Source organism: Takifugu flavidus, chromosome 3, assembly GCF_003711565.1.
Source record: "Takifugu flavidus isolate HTHZ2018 chromosome 3, ASM371156v2, whole genome shotgun sequence".
Classification (NCBI taxonomy): domain Eukaryota; kingdom Metazoa; phylum Chordata; class Actinopteri; order Tetraodontiformes; family Tetraodontidae; genus Takifugu; species Takifugu flavidus.
In genome coordinates, this window is record NC_079522.1 from 11,932,609 (window position 1) to 11,954,124 (window position 21,516).

The window sequence follows — 21,516 nt, forward strand, 5'->3', positions numbered from 1 at the left end:
AGTCTGATCTGGTAAAGTCAAAACATCTGAGGGGCTAAACGAGTCCGAGCCGATAACCGCTTCATGACGGGTTTTACGAACACGTTCTGGCGTCTCCGTGAGCTGCAGCTGTGTTCAACCGGGACTTGTCTTTTTTCCAAGAAAGACATTCATTCCAAACGTGTGCTAAAAGCGTCAGCGGGGGGAACTCTGGACGAAGACAGCCAAAAAAACTGTTGCGTCATCCTGGGGCTTCAGGCTCCAGCGCAGTCCCACGCGCATCAGTCGCCACTCGGACGAGGAAGGTTCCCAGTCAGAGGGACGGCGTCCGGCGGTCCTGTAAATATGTGGAGATCTCGTCTCGATTAGCCAGCAACGCTGCCCCAGCAGCCATTCAGTCATCTGCCTGGAAGTGTCTTTGACCTGCTGATGTGAGGGGTCACGCAGAAAAAGAGGGCTATTATTCCGGAGTCATTACTCCTGCGTGGAGGTGGAGACTTCTTTACACGCTTCCTAAGCTCGGGGAGCTCGTTCACAGGGGACAAAGACGGGGGTGGCGTTTGCGGGTTTGGTTGCAGAGGTGGCAAACAGCCTGGCGAGCCCTCGAGGCTGTGGGGGGAGAGACAGGGGAGCTTCAAGAGGTAGAAAGCAGATGGTTGGGAATTAGCATGTGAATGTGGACACGCAGCTCCACAGGGGGTCTCGCCCTCATCCTGCCTCCTAACTGGGGGATAGGTGAGCTGAGGGAAAGGAAGCCCCAGAGAGACTACATCAATAACTGGCGACCTACAGTGAGTCGCCAAAAGAACTGGGCGGGGCTTAGCGCGGGAGAGGTTTAGCCCGAGATAAAGCTAATTACAGCATTAGCCTCGGAAATGATGTTCATATTTCTGAGGACCAGTAAGCAAAACCTGAATCTGATCACAAAACAGGAAGCAGCCCGCAGAGATGGAAGAAACAGATAGAAATCAAGACTTGTTGCTCCTGCAGACACTGATAAGATCAGGACTGGGGCAGCTTTGAAGGCAGGCAGGCAGACAGGCAGGCAGGCAGGCAGGCAGGCAGGCAGTCAGGCAGGCAGACAGGCAGGCAGGCAGTCAGGCAGGCAGACAGGCAGGCAGGCAGCAGGCAGGCAGGCAGGCAGACAGACAGGCAGGCAGGCAGGCAGACAGACAGACAGACAGACAGGCAGGCAGACAGACAGACAGATAGGCAGGCAGGCCAGCAGGCAGACAGCTGATAGGTTTGCGTTAATGAGATTCCTGATATTATGATATTATGATGATCCAGAGGCCATTGAAAACGTCGGTCAGAGCACTAATAAATCCATCAGTCTCCTTTTCGTGACCAGATTTATGCACGTTGATTTATGGAGGCTGCCTGAGGCGCTGGATCTCCGGCCCTTCCTCCTCCAGAGGCAAACGCCCTCTTTTACGTGCACTTAAACTCAGCACGGCTGCTCCGCTGAAGAGGAAGTGGAGGGATTTTCACGTTTCCGGTGTTCTCAGAGTCAAAAAATGGGGCAAAAAAAGACGATGAGGACAAGAGGAGAGAGAACAGAAGAGGAATTGCCTGAGCTGGAGCGGCACAGAGGGTCCACACACCAGGACTCAAGAGGCTTCATTCCTTTGAGGGACTGGTTTCCATGGCAGGGGTTGCTGTGGTGAGGGGGCCCCACGATGGTCCCAATGGTGCAGCAGACATGCAGTCAGAGGACAATTATGAATGAGAGTCCTGTATGAAGTGTTTGGTAGATTGGGGATTAAAATCTGAATGAAAAATGCAGTTTAGAAACACTGATAGCATGAAAATTGTAACCAAAGCTAGCCTGCTACGTAGTTAAAGAAATGCTTATTAAATGCTGCTAAAAAATGCTAATAAGACACAGCTTTGCTTTAGCTTAGCATTTGGGCGGGTTAAATCTTAATTACCAGACCTCAGATGAGCTGGTTTGTGTACACGTCAACAAAAGCGTGAACAACGTTACAGATTCCAGAAACAGGAAATGACTAAGCTAAGCAGTGAGGATTAGCTCCTCATTTCTGGGGTAAGTCTTTGGACAGTGACACCTTGACCTCTGGCGAAACATGGATGCAAGATCTACTGCCGGGACCCTCAACAGAACCATTCAATGGCGGCGACAGTCAAAGATTCCTGGTGGAAGTCTGCCAGGAAGTCCAGCACAGACTCTCATTCGGACCCTTGTTAGAGTCCAGTAAAAAAAACCTGCTGTTCTGTCCATCTGTTTCTGTACTTCACACTGGATTTACAGAGTTGCTGTGTGGCACTTCCTGTCAACTGGAGGGGGGTTCCCCATGTATATCACACGCTGCATAAATGTGTGCTAACATGTGGAGCTAAGGTGACTCTGGAAGGTGTGATGAAACAACCTTTAAAGCAGACCCTACCGTTAACGTATAGGACGCGTGACTGAGCGTCTGCGTTGAACAATGAGGCTCATTGATTCAAACGTGCGCGTCCTGCCGGTGTATTAGCCTCTGCCTGAGAGCAGTTTGCAAATGGATGGGGAGAAAACAATCTAGCTGTTTAGCTTCCACATCTGAAACTAATAACAGCCCGGAGCGCCGCGGCTTAGCTGCTACGCTAGGCTAATAAGAGGCCCTGGGCCCAGAAGCTCGGGCTCATTAGAGGTTTTCACCCGGGGTTGGCTACAGTCCGACAACAACAGGCTGGCCTGCAGTGTCGCCGTTAGCATCATCGTTCAGACCAAAAGAGTTTTGTCTCTGCTGGACGGTTGAATCAATGTTTAACCAACAAAAATAAGATAAGTCCCCTGAAACCTACGGCAGAACGTCACTAAATATTTACTTTACAGGCTCTCCTTTACAGTAATCCCCCAAAGCCCATAAGTCCAACCAGTTTCGCTTCATGCTAACACCCCAGCAGGACACAGCTGTCCCCCTAAAGCAACCAACAACATTCCAGATATGCCAACAGGTCAAGTTGCCTGAACTGTGGAGGGCTGATTAGAGGTGTGACGCCACGATCTAAAGAACGTTAAAACAGGGCGGCTGAAGCCTTGCGTGGTCGTTCGGCGGCTCATTCCTGCCTTAGAGAGCCACGTTGGGGGGGGGGGGGGGGGGGGGTTGACACAAGGCAATATTGAAGGTCTTTGGCAATTTTCTCCAGCGTTGTTCTGAAGCGAGGGAGAAGCTCCTGATATCTGAGGAAGCTCATTTCCTGATCTCCAGAGAGGCCGGTGATGGCTCGTCGTCCGTGAGGAATGAAAATGGGACACTGGCTGTCGCGCCTCGTTTGGCTGAGCTGGAGACGGAGAGGGTGCGAGCCGGAGCCGGGATGGAGGAGGACTGGGCGAATCCTCGGGCCACATCAATGGAATTCAAAGTCAGGGAGAATCCAGGGCCTTCCTGGATCTTCCCGACTGGCTGTACGAGCTGAAAAAATCTGGTTTTGTACATTTTTCCTCTCAGGGCTCCTCCGCATTGGGTCTCCCAAGGATCAGAGGGCCACGATGGTGACGACTATTGAGGGGAGGTGCCATCAGCACAGCCACACACTGGACCTTTAACACGGCTGATATGGTGACAGCTGCAACAATAAAGCCCAAAAGGAGCGGCAGAATTGTGTGAATATCATAATTTCACGCGTTTTACGGCCCTCAATCAATCAATCTTTATAGAGGGTCTGTTACAGTTTCCAGAATCCCAGGGCCTGACCCCCAACAAGCAACAGTGGCAAGGAAAAACTCCCCTTTAACAGGAAGAAACCTTGAGCAGGACCAGAAACCTTGAGCAGGACCAGAAACCTTGAGCAGGACCAGGCTCATGTAGGGGGACCCTCCTGCTGATGGACGGCTGGGTTCGGGAGGGGGGGGCGGGCTGTCGAGGCACCTTTAGGCTAACGGTGCGTGTTCAGTCTAGATACATCATTTTCAGGGTGTGTGTGCACGTGTGACTCTGCTCCACATGCGGGTCAGTGGGCCAGTTGGTTCCTCTGACGTATGTGATTTAGATTAGGAGTTCTGCCAGTTCCCATTAGACACCTGAGAGCTGACAGGCCTCAGACGGAGCGAGCAGGAGAGGACCTGAGCTCCTCCTGGACCTCGGTCCCGGGGTCAGAAACCAGGTCTGCCTCGACTGCCTGGCGCTAAAAAACCGGATTGTTGTGACGGGGATCCCTCAGAGGAAGCACCATCCCAGATGACAGATGTCTCCATTTCCACTGAGGAGCGAGCGGTTCTGCGGCGTCGGTACCAAACCAGAGCTGACTGCACCGTTCCAGCGTGACGAGCGGCACGTCAGGATCAGGAAACCCAGAAAACGGCTGAAAGTAAAGCGACAGACACGAAGGAAACCTGTCGTCCGGTGATTAGGGTCACTTCAATTACTCCATCGGTGATTAGACTCAGCCCAATCTGGCCGGTTCCCTGCAGGAGAGGCGGCCCAAACCCACCTTAATGCACTTTGGCGCCACCAATCTGACCAGAACGAAGGGGGAGGACGATGGTTCTGCGTGTTCTGGGCAGATTTTATTATTGTTCTACAACATTTCTCTCGCACCTGGAAAAGGTGCGGTTAGCAAAGCGTAGAACCGGTTTATTTCACGTTTTAACACGTTGAATCACCAAACCCCCCCAGCAGACCCCAGCACTGTTGATCCCACAAACCAAAACCACATCAGCTTCCCACCAAAACACCTTAAACTCAGAATTTTAACATAAGGGGGGATTTTTCCAGAAAAAAAAATTGATTTGGTTCTTGATTTTTAGCATCTGCACCCATGTAAGTCTTTTCTGAGGGGCTTTGCCTTGGAAAAAAGACAAGACAAAACAAAACAAGACCAAAAAAAACAGCAGTAAGTATCATATTACAGCAGATGAGACTGAGGGTCTCATGGTGGGGGGAGCCATATTAGCATCCGCTCTCTGCTTTCATGATGTATGATGCCCCGAACTGAATTCCCCGGAGACAGAAACTGGAATGCACCAAGGCCGGAAAGCCAGAGGACAGATTTTCATGTGGGGAAATCTGCGCTGCAGCGGGAGCAGACAGTCTGGAGCAGATCCATTCTTCCAGATAATTCTGGATTATCGTGCGAGGATTAACGTATAGAACAAACATAACACCCTGCACGCGCCGACCGACGCTGAACGGGTCAGAGATGCTGCGCGTCCGGCTGCAACAGTGCCCGTGGCAGACGCGATGCCAACTCCAGGGAGGGCGACTCCCCTCCCCACCGGCGCGGGCTCGGCCCGGAGCCGCACAGACGCGCCGGGATGACGGTTTATGGCGAAAATCCCCCCCCTCACACTCTGCAGGGTTTCCCCACTTTGCACGGTGATGCGCGCCCCTGCTGCAGTCAGGGGGGTCGGTTTCAGCACCACGCAGGCGAGGACCAGAACAAAAGACGCAGGCTGGTGCGAGATGGGGCGCATCGGGACGCGGCGCGCAACACCTCGCAAGAATCACCCACAGAAGAACGAGTCAGGCTTGAGGCGAAGCCGGTGAGGAGCATTCCATCAGATCATCTCTCTTAATTCACGCGTAATTGCACAAGCGTGGAGGATTGAAGGACAGGTCTGCAAGCACTTGAAGCAACAAAGTTTTCCAGCTGCTCGGAGCTAAATCAAACCGGCCACAGAGGCGCGTTTGTTCAGAGAAAATAAAGGAAACATCTCTTACCTGGAGGCTCAGGCTGCGGAGCGGCACCAACACGCCTGCGAGAGGAGGGCGACAATGAGCGGCGTGCGTGCGTTCGTGTGTGGGGGGGCGCTGTGACTCCCGGATACCGTAAATGCTGAAGAAAATGCGCAGCCGGGCTGAAACGCGTGGTGTTCGGCGCTGGAGTGCGCGCGTGAACGCGCGCGGACGCAGGGTACAGCGTGCGCGTCGGGAAGTGAGCGCGGAGCTGAGGCACCGACAGGGGTGTGGCTGTTGCTGAGGAGAGTTGGAGGATCGGGGGCTGCGACGCGGATGGAGAGCGCAGCTTTTGTGGACCCCTCCATCAAATCATGCGAACCTAATCATGAATGAAAGAGGTATCCAATTCAAATCCCACATTTTAATGTTTGCTGTTCTCTGCGGACATTAGAAATGAATACACGTGGATATGCAATATTTTTATCAATTTCAAACTTAGAAGTGATAAAAGTGCGCCGCAAACAGAAGCTACTTTTACGATACCTTGCCGCCACCTAGTGATCGAAACAGACATTACACGCACAGGTGCCGCCCTTTGAATAAAACTTGGTGTGAATATGATGTAAAATAATATAAAGGACCACGCAGTGCTTCATCATTCCAAAACCTGTATTGTATCTCAAGTTATTTACTAAACAATAAGGAAAACCTGCTGTTTCTCCAGCTATGATTGCTGCTAGTTTTTTCTGAACCATCTCTAAAACCAGACAGTAATAACATCATTGAGAAGGCACTATGCACCTTTTATGGAAGACAATCCCAAGCCGAACATATACTATTTTGTTAAGTTCTAATACAAATGTATTAAATTATGCAACCGTCCAACCAGTCCATCCATGATTGAAAGACCAAAGAACCCATCCACCGTTTTCTAGACCTCTGAATCCCGTCACATCCTGCTGACAATGTTGCGGGCGATGAGCTCTTTCATGATCTCGTTGGTGCCTCCGTAGATCGTCTGAATACGTGCGTCCACGTATGCCCTGAAAAGACAAATCACGCCGATCATGGTCTGCAAACATTAGCCCGGCGAACAACCTGGCAGTTGCACAAATAGACAGCTGAACTTGTGGCGCTCTCACTTCGCCACGGGATACTCCCACATGTAGCCCCAGCCTCCATGGAGCTGCACGCCGTGGTAGGCAACCTTGTTCTGGAGCTCAGATGCCCTGGAAGGATCAGTAAAAAACAAAACAGGACGTGAGCAAACTCTTCCGCGGAGTTTATTAGGGACTAGTTAACAAAAGCTGCTCTCACCAGTATTTGGCCATGGAAGCTGTGGCGGAATCCAGTCGGTGCTCAGCGTGGAGCTGAAGGCAGCTATCTATGAAGGCTCTGCCAACGCAGATCTCCGTCTTCAGCTCAGCCAGCTTGTGCTGCACAGTCTGTTATTCATTTCAGCCCGGCCAGGAAGATAAAAAGGACAGAAAATAAACAGCAGAAGTAAAAAAAAAAAAAACCCCAAAAACATGTAACTCAAACAAGACAAAGTCTTCGGTCGACCTGCAGGTCAGCGATGGTTTTGCCAAAAGCCTTCCTCTGCATCACATAGTTCCTGGTCTCCTCAAAGATGAACTCGGACCCAGCTAAGGACAAGGCCCCGATCGCCAGACGCTCCTACGCCAAACACAAAAGTTGGGCTTAGCATGCGGCTCGTCTGCTCGCCCTCGCTTCCCGTCCGTGTACCTGCGGCAGCTCGTTCATCAGGTAGTAGAAGCCCTTGTTGGGTTCTCCTAAAAGAGCATTCGCCGGGAGTCGCACGTCTTCAAAAAACAGTTCGGCCGTGTCCTTCAACGAGCAAACATAGACACGGTGATCGGCGCTGAGTGCCGCAGGACTCACATAAGGGGGCGCCCAGAAGGCTCCAGTACCTGGGCCTTCAGACCCATCTTCTCCAGCTTCCGTCCCTTGTTGAAGCCCTTCATGCCCTTCTCCACCAGGAACAGGCTGATGCCGTGGGCCGCCGACTTGGCTTCGCGGTTTGTGACAGCGACAACCACGACCAGGTCGGCCAACCAGCCGTTGGAGATGAAAACCTGCATCAGGATGGAGAAAGAGTTGCTAAAACCAGAGCAGGAGACCCTGGACAGCAGCAGATGTGCCGTTACCCCCCACGGCTGCCCCACGTTTATGCTAACACCTTGCTGCCGTTCAGGATCCAGTCACTGCCGTCCCTCTTGGCGTGCGTCCGAATTCCTTGAAGGTCACTGAAAGAGAAGGTCAAAGGCTTCATCGGAACGTTCTGGATAAACGCGGGGACACCTCCGGCGCTCTGATCCCGACCTGCCAGCGCCCGGCTCCGTCATGGCGATGGCGCCGATGCATCTGCCCGCCGTCATTTCAGGGATGAAGCGCTCAATCTGCTCCTTGCTGCCGTAGTTGCTGATGTACGGCATGACGATGTCGGAGTGCAAGGCGAAGAACGGGCCGGTGCAGTTGGAATACATCCTGACGGAGAAGAACCGGGCCAACGTTTTTAAAGCGCAGCTCCGATTGGAGCGAAGGTTCGGAAGAGTCGACTCACTGCTCCTCCCACGTAACCGCAGCAGAAAACACGTCACCTCCGAGGCCACCGTGCTCCTCCGGGATGAGGATTCCCAGCAGGCCGTGCGAGCCAGCCTTCTCCCATGATTCCCTGCTCACGTGACCCACCTTCTCCCACCTGGAGCAGGACAGGAAGACAATAAGGAGACATCACATTTTAGTTTTTGCAGTTGCTTAGAGAGGATTTATGGATCTAATTGTTGTTGTTTTTTTGTAAAGATGTTCCTTTTAGCAGTATAGCTCGGTTCAGGAGAGGCACGGAATGGAGCCGACCCAAGAGAATGCCCAATTGCTGATTCCACCTACTCGCTATGATATGGAACCACTTCCTCTTGATAGAAGCGCCGGACGCTTTGCCTGAAGATATCGTGCTCCTCGGTGAAGATGCGTCGAGTCCCGATGTCCATCATGGTCTTGGCAGAGGAGCTTTCTGGACGCGCAGAGGGGCCGAGCTGCTCCGTCGCCCGACTGTGCTGCAGCCTGGACGCAACATAGAAACGATCCATGACACCAATGGAGACGGTTTAACATCTGTGTGCAGTGGTGTCTTCCTGCTTTGGGTTCTTGGTGCAACATACGCTGCAAATTCACCGTTTTTCCACATTTTTTCAGCAACAGTAATATTACCTTGGATTAGCTTCTTGCAGCTACAATAACATACTCAGATTTGCTCGAATTAATATTTAATATGGGATAGACAACAAGTGTAACAATAGTTACATTGACATAAGGGCACTAATTGGTTCTGAAAGCAAAACACCTTTGTAACGTTGGTCTAGGTTTGGTATAAACTCATTTGTTGGGAGTGAAAATGTTTAATTTATAACATTTGAGTGTATTCTATGCACTGGCTGCATTTCTCCTGTCAATATGGACATGTTTTCTTGCAGGTTTTAGCATAATTAGCAAACATTTTCGTTCCAAGCCGATCGACAAAAGTGTGAAGACGAACAAAGGCCTTTTTTCCCCAACTTTTTGACATTCTGTCGAGAATATCCGATAATTCAGAACAAAAAATGTCAGAATCCAGACTTTTAAACGAAGGTGGTGGTGAATCAAGACTTCCATTCTTTCTAGATCAACTCCAGTTATAGGCCAGAAACCTCACCTGGTAGTTAGCGCAACTAGCGCGTCCCTTCGCCTGCTGACATTCCTCAGTCCTAAAAGACAAGCTTTGATCATGTTTGATGAGAAACAAACAATTATTTCCACTCCTGTCAACAGTGCAAATCAGCACTCAGGTCACAACTGAAGGCGACCTGTTTCCGCTATCTGCGTCATAACCGCGCCCCCTTAAAGGCTATTGGTCCGCAGCGGTGTGTGGGCGGGGCGAGCTCGGTCCGTTTGATTGATTTGATTGTATTGTTCAAAATAATGCGACGATGATAAGAGACACAAACATTCGTTTTGGGACTGAGGCACAATTGAGAATTGTCTATATTGACTGAATGTGGATTTAAAAATGTTTAGTTTGCGAGATTAAAATGTGTGGCGGGTTTCGAAATGTAAAGCTTTTCTTTAAATTGAACTTTCTTACAGGGCGCTGGATGGAGGAGAAACAGTCCTGCGTTTCTTAAAGTTATTTAATTTCATGAAGAAACGTTTCAACAGCGAATGAATTAATTTCGTATAATGCCCGAATGTCTACGATATGAACCAATAATGTAAAATGTTTAATATAACAATAAATGCTTGTAAATGTACAAATTGTGTGAATTAGTCTCAGATAAATAAATTCTACAATAAATCATTTAACGATGAATTTTACAATTTAACCAAAAGAGCTTGAACTTTCTTGGTCAATACTGCCTTCTACTGGCTGATGAATGCAGGACCAGCAGGTTTGTTTTGCAAAATAAAGAAGCAGTTTTGTTTGTTTTTTCCATCTTTTCTAAAAAGAACCATGACACGAATTGGGTGGTGGATCATGATGAAGATTCTGGATATGAGATTTATACATAATCTGAAGTAAGATGTCTCTGAATGTGAAATTCAGCACAAATGAGGCCAGATGGGATGTAAGTTGGAAAAGTTTATTCTGAAATGAACAGAATGACAATAAATAAATCTTCTGAGGGAAGTGGGGAGATGTGTGGCGGTCTGACCACGACCTTTCTCCAGCACCTTTGGCATTGCTGGGTCAGTGATGGCGTGACTGAATGAGGTGGCGGTGGGAAGGGAGGGATCTACCCTCACTTGATGAGCGGTCACCCCTTCTCCCCCGTTTCTCACCCCATGCGGCAAGTGGAGACGTGCCCCTGGGGGAGCAGAGGCCGAGTGATAGGTGGGGATCTACAGCGGAGAGGTGATGGAGATGTTCCGAGACAGAGGAGGGTTTGAAATGAAAGGAAAACAAAATGCAACAAGATGGGTTCGCTTCAATATCCCTTGTTCATAGTCCTTGTCTTTCCTTGGTTGGTCTTTGGCACGGCGTTGTTGATGTCCTGAACACCGTCGGGCTGCCTGTAGACGAGCTACAGTTTCCTCAGCACTCCTCCTGCCGGCCTCTTACACAGACATGATGTGCTTGACGAAAGCTGGAAAGAGGGAAATCTGTCTTAGAGAACTTGGATTGGGAACTTGGAACTCTGAGGGAAGTCAAGGCTTACCCTCATAGTGCACGCTGCCGTTCTCGTCCTCCTGGCCGGCCATGAGGGCCTCAATCTCAGGCTCAGACATCTTCTCTCCTGCAGACCCAAGGGGATCCATGTCAAGATCGCGCTATCGGTTTCACATGCCGCGAGTGCTAAGCAAACTATTTATTGCACGTCTATATTTGGGGAAGGTGACTTGAGACCCACCCAGGGTGGACAGCACAATGCGCAGCTCAGCGCCCATGACTGTGCCGTTGCCCTCCTTGTCGAAGACGCGGAGACCCTCAACGTAGTCGTCGACGGTGCCCTTGGGAAGGGAGTCCACCTCCTTCAGCATGGGCAGGAAAGCGTCAAAGTTGAGCCTCTTGTTGGCCATGTCTGTCGGGCCAGAATCACAGGTTTGTTCAAGGGGCTTCACCCAACAGAAGTCACGCCAAGGTTGAGGTCAAAGGTGATGGTCATCGACACTGGCGGGCAGTCTTACCGTCAGCGGAAGGGTTGCCCAGAATCTTTGCAACATCCTTGTTGGTGGGGTTCTGGCCCAGAGCGCGCATGATGTCGGCTACCTGGTTGAAGGCCACCTGATTGTCACCAACTCTGTCAAAGAGACCAAACGCCTCCTTGAAGTCTGGTCAGGAAGAAAGAATCAGAAATGTTTTATTTAAAAAAAAAAAGGTGCACAGTTGGGACTAAGTGCTACGATTGTTCATCAAGTCAAGTTAGTGTCCGATCATTTTTCCACGGGTTTCTGACTCTGTGATTGAGGTGGAATCAAAGAGAGCAGAAGCCGCAGACTTCGTCCGTTAACGAGGAGCGGCAGCTGCGAGGTAAAGGCTAGCTAGCTCTGTGAATCCCACCAGGAGGCCAAACGCTGCCTGACCTTTCAGAAAAATTAATACTTCAGCGCAGGAGCAGCTGTGGCACCCCCCCCCCCCCCCCCCCCACCCCACACCTCACACCCCACACCCCACGAGCCCACACTCCACCCGCCCCACTATTCTTGCCTCAACTTGCTCATGGGAGGAATTTGGGAGTAGCAAACTGATACACAGCGACAGCGCGGACCGGGGCTAAATCGAGGCATGACCCTGCTGGGTTGAACTTGGGAATGCTGACTGCGATGTAATTAACACCCCCTAATCTGCTGGCGAGGGGAGGTGCAGCAGGACGAGAATCTGTAGGAGCAGCTTTTTGCTGTGCGTAAGTCGACGTTGACAAAGGGTCGCCTCGGTGGAACCTGGCGAGGAACAGGATCAACTTTGACAGTTTCGGGTGACTCCTGGTACCAGGGTGGGGCCGGTGGGAGGAGGGATTCGGGTAAGATCTTAAACCTTGACTCTTGCGATTGACACCTCCACAGGGCTGAAAAACAACGCTTAGAATAGACATATCATAAATTCTCCTGGACAGCTGGACAAGTCCAAGGAATGCGTCTGTCCTACTGTGCTGTACCAGAACCGCCTGCATCCCAATCTGACTTTATTCACCTCACAGTTTTGGCTACTTTTAGCACTTTTGTGTTATTTAAGGGACAAAGTTGGGCTTGTGAGGCAGGTAAAAGATGCAGGACCTGATCCGGACACTTACCCTCAATCTGGTCTGGCGTGTACTCGGTCTGTCACGTGGAAATGCACCAAAAAGTGCACGTGTACATTGAGAAATACACAAACAGAAGAAAAACAGAGAAAGAATTTAGCAAAGAAACAACATTTCCAGCCAAGTCATCATCTCACGACTGAGGTAAAATTAGGCACATATTTCAACGCAAGTGTGCGGTTTCATCACAGAAATGCAGATGTTTTCATGGCCAAAGTCTCTGAAATTTGGAAATTTACAAATTTGAAAAAAGGCAACTCAATATTCCCTCCTTAGCATGACCTCAGCGTTACCAATTACATCCTAATTCTTGGCTAACTGGTCACGCAGGTATCCAAAACCCTCATGCCAAAAAGAGGAGTTACTCCATCGAAGGTCCAAAACACAAACAACTACACACCATTTTGGAGCGTTGGAGCTGGAGGAAATAAAGGAGAAGAGAAGCTGGAGTCCCAAGACAGAGTGGTCCTGAGCCAGGCACAGAGCCCCCCTCTTATTTATTCCGAGTCGATGATGTCACATATGCTAATCAGGCGGATCAGATGACACGATGCTACATCTTTAACTTTCTTAGGGCACATGGAGAGGAGAGCAGCAGAGGTACGACTTTGGGGGGTGGTGTATTTTTAGAAGAAGAAATAACTGTGTCAAGACTCTCATGTGCCACTTTGAAGAGTTTGAAGATCAGTTTCCTCAAAGATTATCAAATTCACTGACTTCACCTGGAAAGATTCCCCCCGTCGTTAACGTGCGGTTGGTGAAAATGTAGAAAAGTCGACCAGAGAAAACCTGTTTCAGTGGGGCTCCGAGCCCAGAAAGCTCCATTACAAAGTGATATTTTTAAACAGAGCGAGCTCCTCCTCATATGGCGAAAACAACGGCGGCGCGTAAAATCTGCCTGAAAAGATCCTTCCACTCGAGCGCGTGTGGCGTTTCACCCTTTTAAAGCAGGTCCAGGTCGCACACGCAGAAATAAGAGCAAAGTGTCAGTCAACAAAAACGCACCGCGTCGGGCTCCTCTTGCAACAGGCAGGCGAAGGAAAATCACGACGGCCGTGCGGAGCTTTCGCTTCAAATGACTTTATTCAAGTTCAAAAGCACAGAACAAAGCAGCCGCCGGAGCTCTCCGTGGTCCTGATGGCGAAGTGGATCTCCTCAGCGAAACCAGCAGAGAGGGTTTGAGAGCAGCGCATCAAAAACACTCAGAGTTCTGCAGGTTCCAATATCATCTGGGCTGAGAAGGCAAAACAGGAGTGAAGCAGAGCAAATGACAATATCTGTAAATTCCCCTGAATGTATGTGGAATTCAAGGTGACGCTCAATTTGGCCGTTGTTGAAACGCTTAAAGTCTTTAAAAGTATCAGAGGAGGTTGATGTTTATGTAGACCACATATTTATTGGATTTACTGGAGCAAATGTCAGCAGCGAGATGCTCATTCACAGTGAAACCGTGTTTTTATTTCCACTAAAGGTTAAGACAGATGAGATAATCCGGTATTAGTGTCGATACTCGTACAGATTCCGGCAGACTTGCTAGGACTCTGGCGGCAGCCAGCAGAGCGCCAGCGGACCACTGACAGACACGGGTGACGGTTCACGCCCCGGGACAGATGACTTCTATTTTTTACTCCGGCTGCTGCGCGGCGTGTTTGGTTTCGCCGTGGGCGGAGACGCTGCTGCTCCTCAAGACTAAAATCCTCCCCGGCTCTCCATGACCCTGCCAATCCTCCTGAGTCCAACTGGCGTCAGGGCCAAATGAAACAAGGGCAGCGGGATTAAAAAAAAAGGCCTATGGCATTGTGTTGGTAGGCCAGCCAACTGCAGCAGCTGGTCTAACTGGGACAAATGAGAGGATCTGAAAAGATTTCTCTGCTCTCCAAAGTGGATATATAATAAATGAAATAAAAATACAGGACAAATGCTGAAGATCGTCTTGCTCAATTTGATTGGCTGAGGAATCTGGCCTCTCTGCTGCCCCCTGCTGGGGCCTCTGTGTGAATGCGAATTTCTCACAAAATGGACACGACAAAGCAACGAATGTAAAACACCTTTTTATTTTTTTTTATTAATCTGAACAATTTAACGCAACACTGACTTCTTCCATCATGCAATTTGATGTTGTGACAGTCTGGAAATTAGTTTTCTGTCAGTTCCGAGGACACAATATGAGCAACAGATCAAATCAAAGAAACAAAAGAACCTCTCACCTCGAGATTCATGGAGCTTAGTGAGGGAATGACAGAAAAATAAAGGAAAGAAAGCCGGTAGCGTCCAGGAGAAGCGATGCCGCTCTCCGTCGGGTTTGGAGCGAGGATTTCCGACCTGAGGAAGATTTCACACCTCAAACGCCGGAAATCTCGCCTTCGCCGGCTGCAGAAGGTCGGCCAGGAAATAGATGGTGCCGGCCATGCCTGGAAACACAAACCCAATGCAGGAATTTTAACTCCATACCAGAAAGCCAGGATTTTTGTGAATGGGACATTTTACCTTCAAACAGGGAGAAGGGAGTGTCCGGTGTACGACATCCATGTTTCCCATAATTCATGCACCAGTCTGCAAACTGCGGAGGGACACACAGACGGATGAGTGCTGCACTGCAGCAAATGCAGGAGTAAGAAAATGGTGCATTACACCCTGAAACCATTGAATTAAATCCTTGAAATGAATGCGGGCATTGGCTGCACAACCATGACTGGCTGAATAAATGACGCGGCACAGAAACCCGTCCTGGCGTCTGATATCTTAGACGGCAGCTGTTCCGTTTCAACATCCCCGAGTCTCTTTCATGCTCTCTCACCACGCAGGCTCTGTAAAGGTGTTTGGGATCCTGCGTTTGGCGGTAAAGAGCCAGAAAGGTGTAAGCGTTGCCTGCCGCGCCGTGACACAACCCGTAGCCTTTCTTCAACAGGCCGAAGTGCCAGACCACCTCGCCGCACTGCATGGCGTCAAACAGGTACTGCTGCACCCCGAAGGTCTGAGGTGACAGATCAAACACAGGGAGGAGAACATCCGCTTAACGGCTAGCCTTTTTTTTTTGTCAAGTTCAAGCCAAAATGTAAAATTGACCACAGGATGGCCCTGTGACGCCACATTCAAGCACGCTCACCCGATAGGCCTGCAGCAGCATGTAGATCACACCCGGGGAGCCGTGGCACCAGTGCACCAGCAGGTCTCGCTCGTCCCCGACGCAAGGAGGGTAGTTCCCCGTTGCAAATTTGAGGCGACACACGTGGTCGACGCTGGGCTTCACCAGTCTGTGAACGTACTCCTGGACGCTAACAAAGCCTGGCTGCATGGGGGCGGAGTCAATACGATGCACGTCAGTGTTCAAGTACTGGAGGACACACCTACAATCCCTCATTGGTATTTTAGCTTTGAGCACATTGCTAATCCAGCACCTCCACTAAACACTGGGGGACATTTGGATGCTCGGTCCTTATATTACCACACAGAAAATAGCGCCATCAGCCTAGAGTCTAAGATATTTTATTTGGTAAAACATAAGACGACCCAAATAGAACAAAAACCCCCTGATGCTACAAAATAAAACCACAGCAGTACACCTGCATCAGGTAGTAGTAGATGCCAGCCAGGCCGTGGGCGGCCCCGATGTACTGCTCCCCGTACCACTCGTACATCAGGGGACTGTGGTTCTGCATCCTCAGCCTCCTGCTGAGTTCCTCACCTGTCACAAGCACGGCCTCGCTGATCTGAGGAAGGAAACAACACATCCCGCCTCATAAACATCTGCAGAGTCAGAAAAAATCGATGGGGACCAGTTAGACATAAAACAGACATCGGTGTGAGCCAGATAATCCAGAATTAAGTCAGTATGATCATCCCTTAATGACTAGTAGAAAGAAACATGAAAGAAATTCCCGTTTCTTGTTGATGACCTACCTGTTGGATGTACTGCAGTGGGATCCGGTCTTGTCCCAGCTGCTGGTTGACAAACACGAGGGCGTAGAGGTACCCCACTCGCCCGTACAGCAGCTCGTTGGGAAGATTACCGGAGCCTTTTACTACAGCCTGGTGAAGCTGCAGCAGCCTGGGAGAGAGAACAAAGGACACGTGCGTGTGAAGATCAAGATCATCTTCAGCCACAAATGGCCCATTTGTTAATAAAAATACCTAAAGAGTAAAATAAAATAGTATACAAGAGACCTGTTGATGCACTCGTCAGTCTCTGGCGCCCTCTGCAGGCGATGGTAGACCACAGCCGCGACAGCAAGAGGACCCGTGTCCCCGCACAGGAAGGTGACATCATGGCGGCGGGTCAAACACATCAGACTGCGTTCGATGTATTCCCGAGCTCTCTGGAGGAAGGCGGCTTCTTTGAACACATCATGGAGGTGCAGGTAGAGCAGAGCGATGCCTGACAAGAAGAACAGCAGCTCAAAACAGGCAATCTAATATGCTCAGAGTGGAATGTTAACAAATGAAAAAGATCTGTTCAAAATGAATACCAGCATTATATATGGGTTAGCTGTATAAAATATGGTAAAACGAAGCATGAATTATAAAATACATGCATATGATGCATATTTCATGTCTCTCCTGCTGCAGAAACGATTAAGAACGCAGCAGGAATTTATTGGCATCCTAATGACACCTTGACACCTGGGAGGCCTCACCTGCCCAGCCGGTGTAACTGGTGCAATCTCTGGGGTCTGCAGACTTCAGCCCATTCTCCATCACTGAAAGAAGTTCGTGGATTTTGCAGCACAGCCGCTGAGAAAACTCTGGTGTGAGCTGAAAGAAGCAGGGGAAATACACGTCGGTGCAGAGTTCCGTGTACATGAATCCCCATCCATCTCCCCCTTCCTTACCCTTCCGTGGGAGTCGAACAACTCCCGGGTGAGCGCGGGGTTCCCGTCATAATCATGATAAGGATTTTTCAAAGCCCTGGTGTCCATTTCACGCAGCACTGTCCTATAAATCTGCGTCACATCAAATAAAACATGTCTGCCAGCTGGAAAGGCAATTTAAGACACACGACACAGCGCATGGGAGCCGGATGTGGAGAACATTAGGAAAATGATGGAGTCTTTTGCAACGCATGGATGAAGCTATATTGAGTTTACTCTGCACGACTTCACACACCCACACAACACGTTAGCTCGCCAAAACCTGCGTTTAGCTTAGCTGCGCCGCCAGAGCTGCTAGGTTCATAAGGAACCAAAAGGCAGAACGGCGATTACTTTATACTTATAAACCTAAAACAGATAAAATTGTAACATGCGTGCACAAGTAGTGACGACATTACCTTAGCAAGTGTACCGCAGTTGTTGTTAAACCTTCTTATTTGTGTCTTTTTAGTGGTGTTCTTCGCACCAGCTGGGCGCTACTCCCCCTGCTGCAGGGGAGCGGTACTGCAACTCCGGAGAATCCAATCTGTATCTGTGCCTCTGTATTTCGCTCTGTCCCCCATGCAAATTAAAATACTTTTTTTTTAAAGTCACTGAATTAATGAGCAACTACGCTACATCTGTCAAACTTTAAAAGGCGTATTAAAATGTAGATATGATTTATTTTGGGTGAGGAAATAAAGGGAGGAAAAAAACCCTCTCTGATGTGGCAATTAATATAGCTACTTACTTTAGATGAAAAGTCAGGTTTTTCAAATGTCTTCAAATATATATGAAATGTGATATGGATTTTTCTTTTAGGCCCTCCAGTGGTGCATTTCAGCCTCATTGATTTTGGATCAGTGAACGCATTCGAGTTCCATTTCTTGGACCTGAGGTATTAAAAAGCTCTCTGTTCCTTAAAATTTAATCCAATTGTGTTTAAAATGACCAGCAAGAACAGATGCTGACCTCCAAAAGTGTGTGTGCGATGAAAAGATTGTAAAATATGTGGAATATGTAGACGGGAGCCCCAGTTTTACAGCAGATAAAGACCTTAAAAGGGTTGTCGCAGTATTTTGAGATCCATATCGTGCTGTCAGATGGCGAGTTGAGACCTTAATGGGAATGCAATTAAGACCGACCTCCTTCTTTTGGTTGGCCAAAGGAACCTATTGAGGGTTTATTTGCAAAGAGGAATAGGAAAAGCAAACATTTTCTCTATTGTTGATGCTGAAGCTCTTCCTCCTCTGCTATTCCCTGCCGGCCTTTCAAGGAGTGCATCCCAATTAAACCACTGTGAACCAAATACGCATCTCTGATCTGCACAGATTCCAAGAAGCTGCCGCAAGACGATGCAGATTAGAGATGAAAGATTGAGGACAAAATCCTTATTTTTCTCAGACTGGAGTGTTCTGCGAACAGGTTGAAGAGAAGTTTAGCCATGCTTGAAGCGGCCTTATCAACCATTAAAGTTGTTTGCATAACACGCAGATTCATTTGTCTTTCTGGACTCTTTGTCCTGATGACGACAGCAACCTCGTCAGTGAAAAGTGCAAATTAAGCAGCAGATTTGCAACAGTCGTCACTGTGGCTCTTTAGTTTGCACGTGTAGGCGCTCGTACTTCAGCCACAGCAACTTTCTGTCATTTCCATATGAAGGAAGTGGCTGGGAGCTGTGGGTGAAGGCTGGTCCTGCCCTGCAGCCTCGGTTCCACACCTTGGGAGCTGTTTTACTTCGCCTTGAGGGACAGGAAATGGAAATGAGGCGGAGAGGGAAGGCTCAGAGGGAGACCTTCAGGCTTGATTAGAGCTCCTGGTTAAAAAGCACATTATTGAGCCACAGCACCACTGGGAGAAATAAACAGCACTGCGGCAAAATATTAATTAGAGCTGTGATTGATCCTCAGTTCCTGCAGCACAGGAGAAGATCCAAGGTCCGGTCACACCTTACATCTTATATTCCGGTGAAATGCTGATGTTCTGGAGTTCCTTCCTGTCAGCAAATGTCTTTGCGTTCAAAAGTTACATGAAATCGACAGTTTCTGCAGTAACAATCAGTTTATTTGGTATTTATCAGTTAGAACAGTCACGAACAACCTAGTGGCAGGAAATAATAGCCCCCGCTCCGCATTAGTTACCCTGCTCAGGAGGACCTGGTTACCCCAGCAGACCTGACCTGCTTCTGCTCTTTTCTGTTGCTCCCTTCGATCACTGCACTGAGATCAGCTCCTGTTGAGGCGCACGGCTAAAAGACACAATTAAACTTTCAATCTGAAGCACGTCTAAAAGGAGCAGGAGCCAGTCTGCCGCTGATGGAAGGCCTGACAGTCGGGATAAAGAACATTCTGGACAGAACCAGAACCATCTGTGGAGGTGCTATAAATAGGCACTGTCTGTTGACGCCAAACTGGACCACTGTCTGCTGAGGGGGACACATTTCTGTGGTAATTTTAACGGTATCTACATAAGTCGAGAAGGAAACACTTGATATTGAGTTAAAATCACCCCTTGGTTGGGTTAGTTCCTTATTTTACCACTAGAGGGCGAGTTAAACCCCACAGTTCAGCTTATGTGCAGGCTCCAGTTTTGTTTTTTGCCTGCAACAGGTATTAAATGTTGGGCTTGGCTATAAGATATAATTCATAATTATCAAAGTTGTTTTTTATGATTAAATTATTGGATCCAAGTATAATGGATCATCTCAGGCCACCACCCATCTGAGAAGGGAAAAGATAGTCGATTTGGAAAATCAGTCTTATAAAATATACTAGTTTGCCAGTTAAGCAGAATTCACTCTTGTTCAACACTCTTGTTCAGACATTAATGAACAATAAAGATAAAAAAAAACATACATGCAAAAAGTACAAGAAATACATGCAATCAATCAACCGCCCAGGGCGATGGTGCTCAGTCTTCTGGGGACTGGGCTGAGAAGTTAAGGGTTCTTGGTTCGAGTCCCAGTGTGGACAAAACATGGAAGGTGTCTTTTCACCTTCCCATACTACCAGAACACCTTCAGAGCACTACCTAGGTGTCCTCAAACCCTCAAATGTTCACAAAAGGCCCTAAGATGAACGGGCCACTCACCCAGGGGTGAACCCTGCCTTCGCCCATATGTGCACGCTCCCCGTGACCCCAAAGGGATAAATCGGTCAAGAAGAAGAAGATGATGACTCTCTATCTACAGTGTATGAACAGGGACTGCTGAGGTCTTGAGGCCAGGAACAAAGAAGATCAATCACAGAAGGTGGCTGCCATGTTGGGTACTCAGTCCATTTGCTGGCTGAGGTCACACGTGTGTGAAATGTCATATGGAGTGTGTGTTTCCTGAGGAGGGAAGATGGTTAGTTTAGCATGCAAGAAACCCTGAGTCTATGTGTGGTGACTATCACCAACACTAACTACACAGCCTGTTGGTGCTACCAGTCCTGGAGGGGGAGATTAACCTGCACTCCTTGTGTTTGCTGGCTAAATGAACTTATCTGTAGTATCTCTGTGATTCCTTTGTTGGCTCTCACACCACTGTGGTGAGGAAGGGCAGCGTCACGGCGAGAAGGTCCCCTGGAGTGATGGAAAAGAAGCGAAGGAGGTCAGAGACAAAGGCTGAGCAGAGCCTTTATATGACCCCATGACCTCAGAGTCAAATGCCTCAGTCAACCAGTTGTAACGTCTCCACAAAGAAAGCCATGTGGTCAACATGGTGATGGATGGAGAGTGTCCATCGCTCATCTACAGGCCAGAGTCCAAACACAAGCTTAGAAAAGATAACTTTGATACCCCCAGAGTCTGGTAGCAGTGGCAGCTAAGATCTGATGGTAACCAAGCCAGAGAGACCACCGAGACAGAGACACAGAGAGGGACAGAGACAGCGAGACCACCGAGACAGAGACACAGAGAGGGACAGAGACAGAGACACAGAGAGAGGGACAGAGACAGAGAGACCACCGAGACAGAGAGAGACAGAGAGAGGGACAGAGACAGAGAGAGAGAGAGCGAGAGAGAGAGGGACAGAGACAGAGAGAGAGGGACGGAGACAGAGACAGAGAGAGGTGGGAGCAGAATCGTTCAGGGGTTTATGGGCAAAGGAATTCTGAAATTGATTGTGAGGTCCACAGGGAGGCCAATGGAGGGAGAAACGATGGTGTAAGATGTGCTCTCTGCTCATGTCCACCACTGAAACGATGGAGAGAAGCGGCTAAAACATGATGAGGCACCTTGTTAAGCCCGACAGAAAAAGACTGTGGCTATAAAGGCAACCCTTTAGAAGAGAAA

The 21,516-nt window shown here is 49.0% G+C and overlaps 4 protein-coding genes and 1 long non-coding RNA gene across 8 annotated transcripts in view; 1 reads left to right on the forward strand and 4 right to left on the reverse strand.

Moving 5' to 3' along the window:
• Positions 1–5,779, reverse strand: part of LOC130523320 (microtubule-associated protein tau-like) — a 32,368-nt gene extending 26,589 nt beyond the window's left edge. For 2 of the 4 annotated variants that reach the window (XM_057028515.1, XM_057028519.1), the window contains exon 1: positions 5,643–5,779. The gene's annotated coding sequence lies outside the window, so the exon portion shown is untranslated. The remainder of the gene's footprint in view (positions 1–5,642) is intronic. The other 2 variants (XM_057028523.1, XM_057028514.1) reach the window with 1 other exon arrangement.
• Positions 5,780–5,862: 83 nt separating this feature from the next.
• On the forward strand, positions 5,863–9,911 carry LOC130523326 (uncharacterized). The gene is made up of 2 exons (XR_008949869.1): positions 5,863–5,998; positions 8,424–9,911. It is a non-coding gene; the product is annotated as an uncharacterized LOC130523326 (long non-coding RNA).
• Positions 6,252–9,466, reverse strand: acadl (acyl-CoA dehydrogenase long chain). Its single transcript, XM_057028538.1, has 11 exons — positions 9,313–9,466; positions 8,511–8,684; positions 8,185–8,322; positions 7,944–8,108; positions 7,801–7,867; positions 7,532–7,696; positions 7,347–7,448; positions 7,164–7,277; positions 6,918–7,045; positions 6,743–6,829; positions 6,252–6,643 (listed from the first exon to the last, which is right to left on the reverse strand). The coding sequence occupies exons 1-11, from the start codon at positions 9,384–9,386 to the stop codon at positions 6,550–6,552; spliced, it is 1,308 nt and encodes a 435-aa protein (XP_056884518.1). The 5' UTR covers positions 9,387–9,466; the 3' UTR covers positions 6,252–6,549.
• Positions 9,912–10,216: 305 nt separating the features above from the next.
• Positions 10,217–12,925, reverse strand: mylz3 (myosin, light polypeptide 3, skeletal muscle). Its single transcript, XM_057028541.1, has 6 exons — positions 12,795–12,925; positions 12,386–12,413; positions 11,283–11,426; positions 11,006–11,176; positions 10,814–10,891; positions 10,217–10,741 (listed from the first exon to the last, which is right to left on the reverse strand). Exons 1-6 carry the CDS (start codon positions 12,795–12,797, stop codon positions 10,713–10,715), a joined length of 453 nt encoding a protein of 150 aa, XP_056884521.1. The 5' UTR covers positions 12,798–12,925; the 3' UTR covers positions 10,217–10,712.
• Positions 12,926–14,429: 1,504 nt separating this feature from the next.
• lancl1 (LanC antibiotic synthetase component C-like 1 (bacterial)) lies at positions 14,430–17,776 on the reverse strand. The gene is made up of 10 exons (XM_057028540.1): positions 17,661–17,776; positions 17,224–17,334; positions 17,029–17,146; positions 16,559–16,769; positions 16,295–16,442; positions 15,958–16,104; positions 15,501–15,683; positions 15,192–15,368; positions 14,882–14,954; positions 14,430–14,805 (listed from the first exon to the last, which is right to left on the reverse strand). Exons 2-10 carry the CDS (start codon positions 17,308–17,310, stop codon positions 14,729–14,731), a joined length of 1,221 nt encoding a protein of 406 aa, XP_056884520.1. The 5' UTR covers positions 17,311–17,334; positions 17,661–17,776; the 3' UTR covers positions 14,430–14,728.
• Positions 17,777–21,516: the final 3,740 nt, after the last annotated feature.

Coding starts and splice junctions, on each gene's coding strand:
- acadl (XM_057028538.1), bottom strand. CDS start 9,386: ATGATCAAAGCTTGTCTTTTAGGACTGAGGAATGTCAGCAGGCGAAGG. Junction 7,868..7,943: donor ACGGAGCCGGGCGCTGGCAG/GTCGGGATCAGA, acceptor CTTCTCTTTCAG/TGACCTTCAAGGAATTCGGA. Junction 6,644..6,742: donor TGGGAGTATCCCGTGGCGAA/GTGAGAGCGCCA, acceptor TTGTCTTTTCAG/GGCATACGTGGACGCACGTA.
- mylz3 (XM_057028541.1), bottom strand. Junction 11,427..12,385: donor CACGCCAGACCAGATTGAGG/GTAAGTGTCCGG, acceptor CTTCCTGACCAG/ACTTCAAGGAGGCGTTTGGT. Junction 10,892..11,005: donor CATTGTGCTGTCCACCCTGG/GTGGGTCTCAAG, acceptor TTGGGTCTGCAG/GAGAGAAGATGTCTGAGCCT.
- lancl1 (XM_057028540.1), bottom strand. CDS start 17,310: ATGGACACCAGGGCTTTGAAAAATCCTTATCATGATTATGACGGGAAC. Junction 15,684..15,957: donor TCTACTACTACCTGATGCAG/GTGTACTGCTGT, acceptor GCCCCCATGCAG/CCAGGCTTTGTTAGCGTCCA. Junction 15,369..15,500: donor TGCTGCTGCAGGCCTATCGG/GTGAGCGTGCTT, acceptor CTGTCACCTCAG/ACCTTCGGGGTGCAGCAGTA.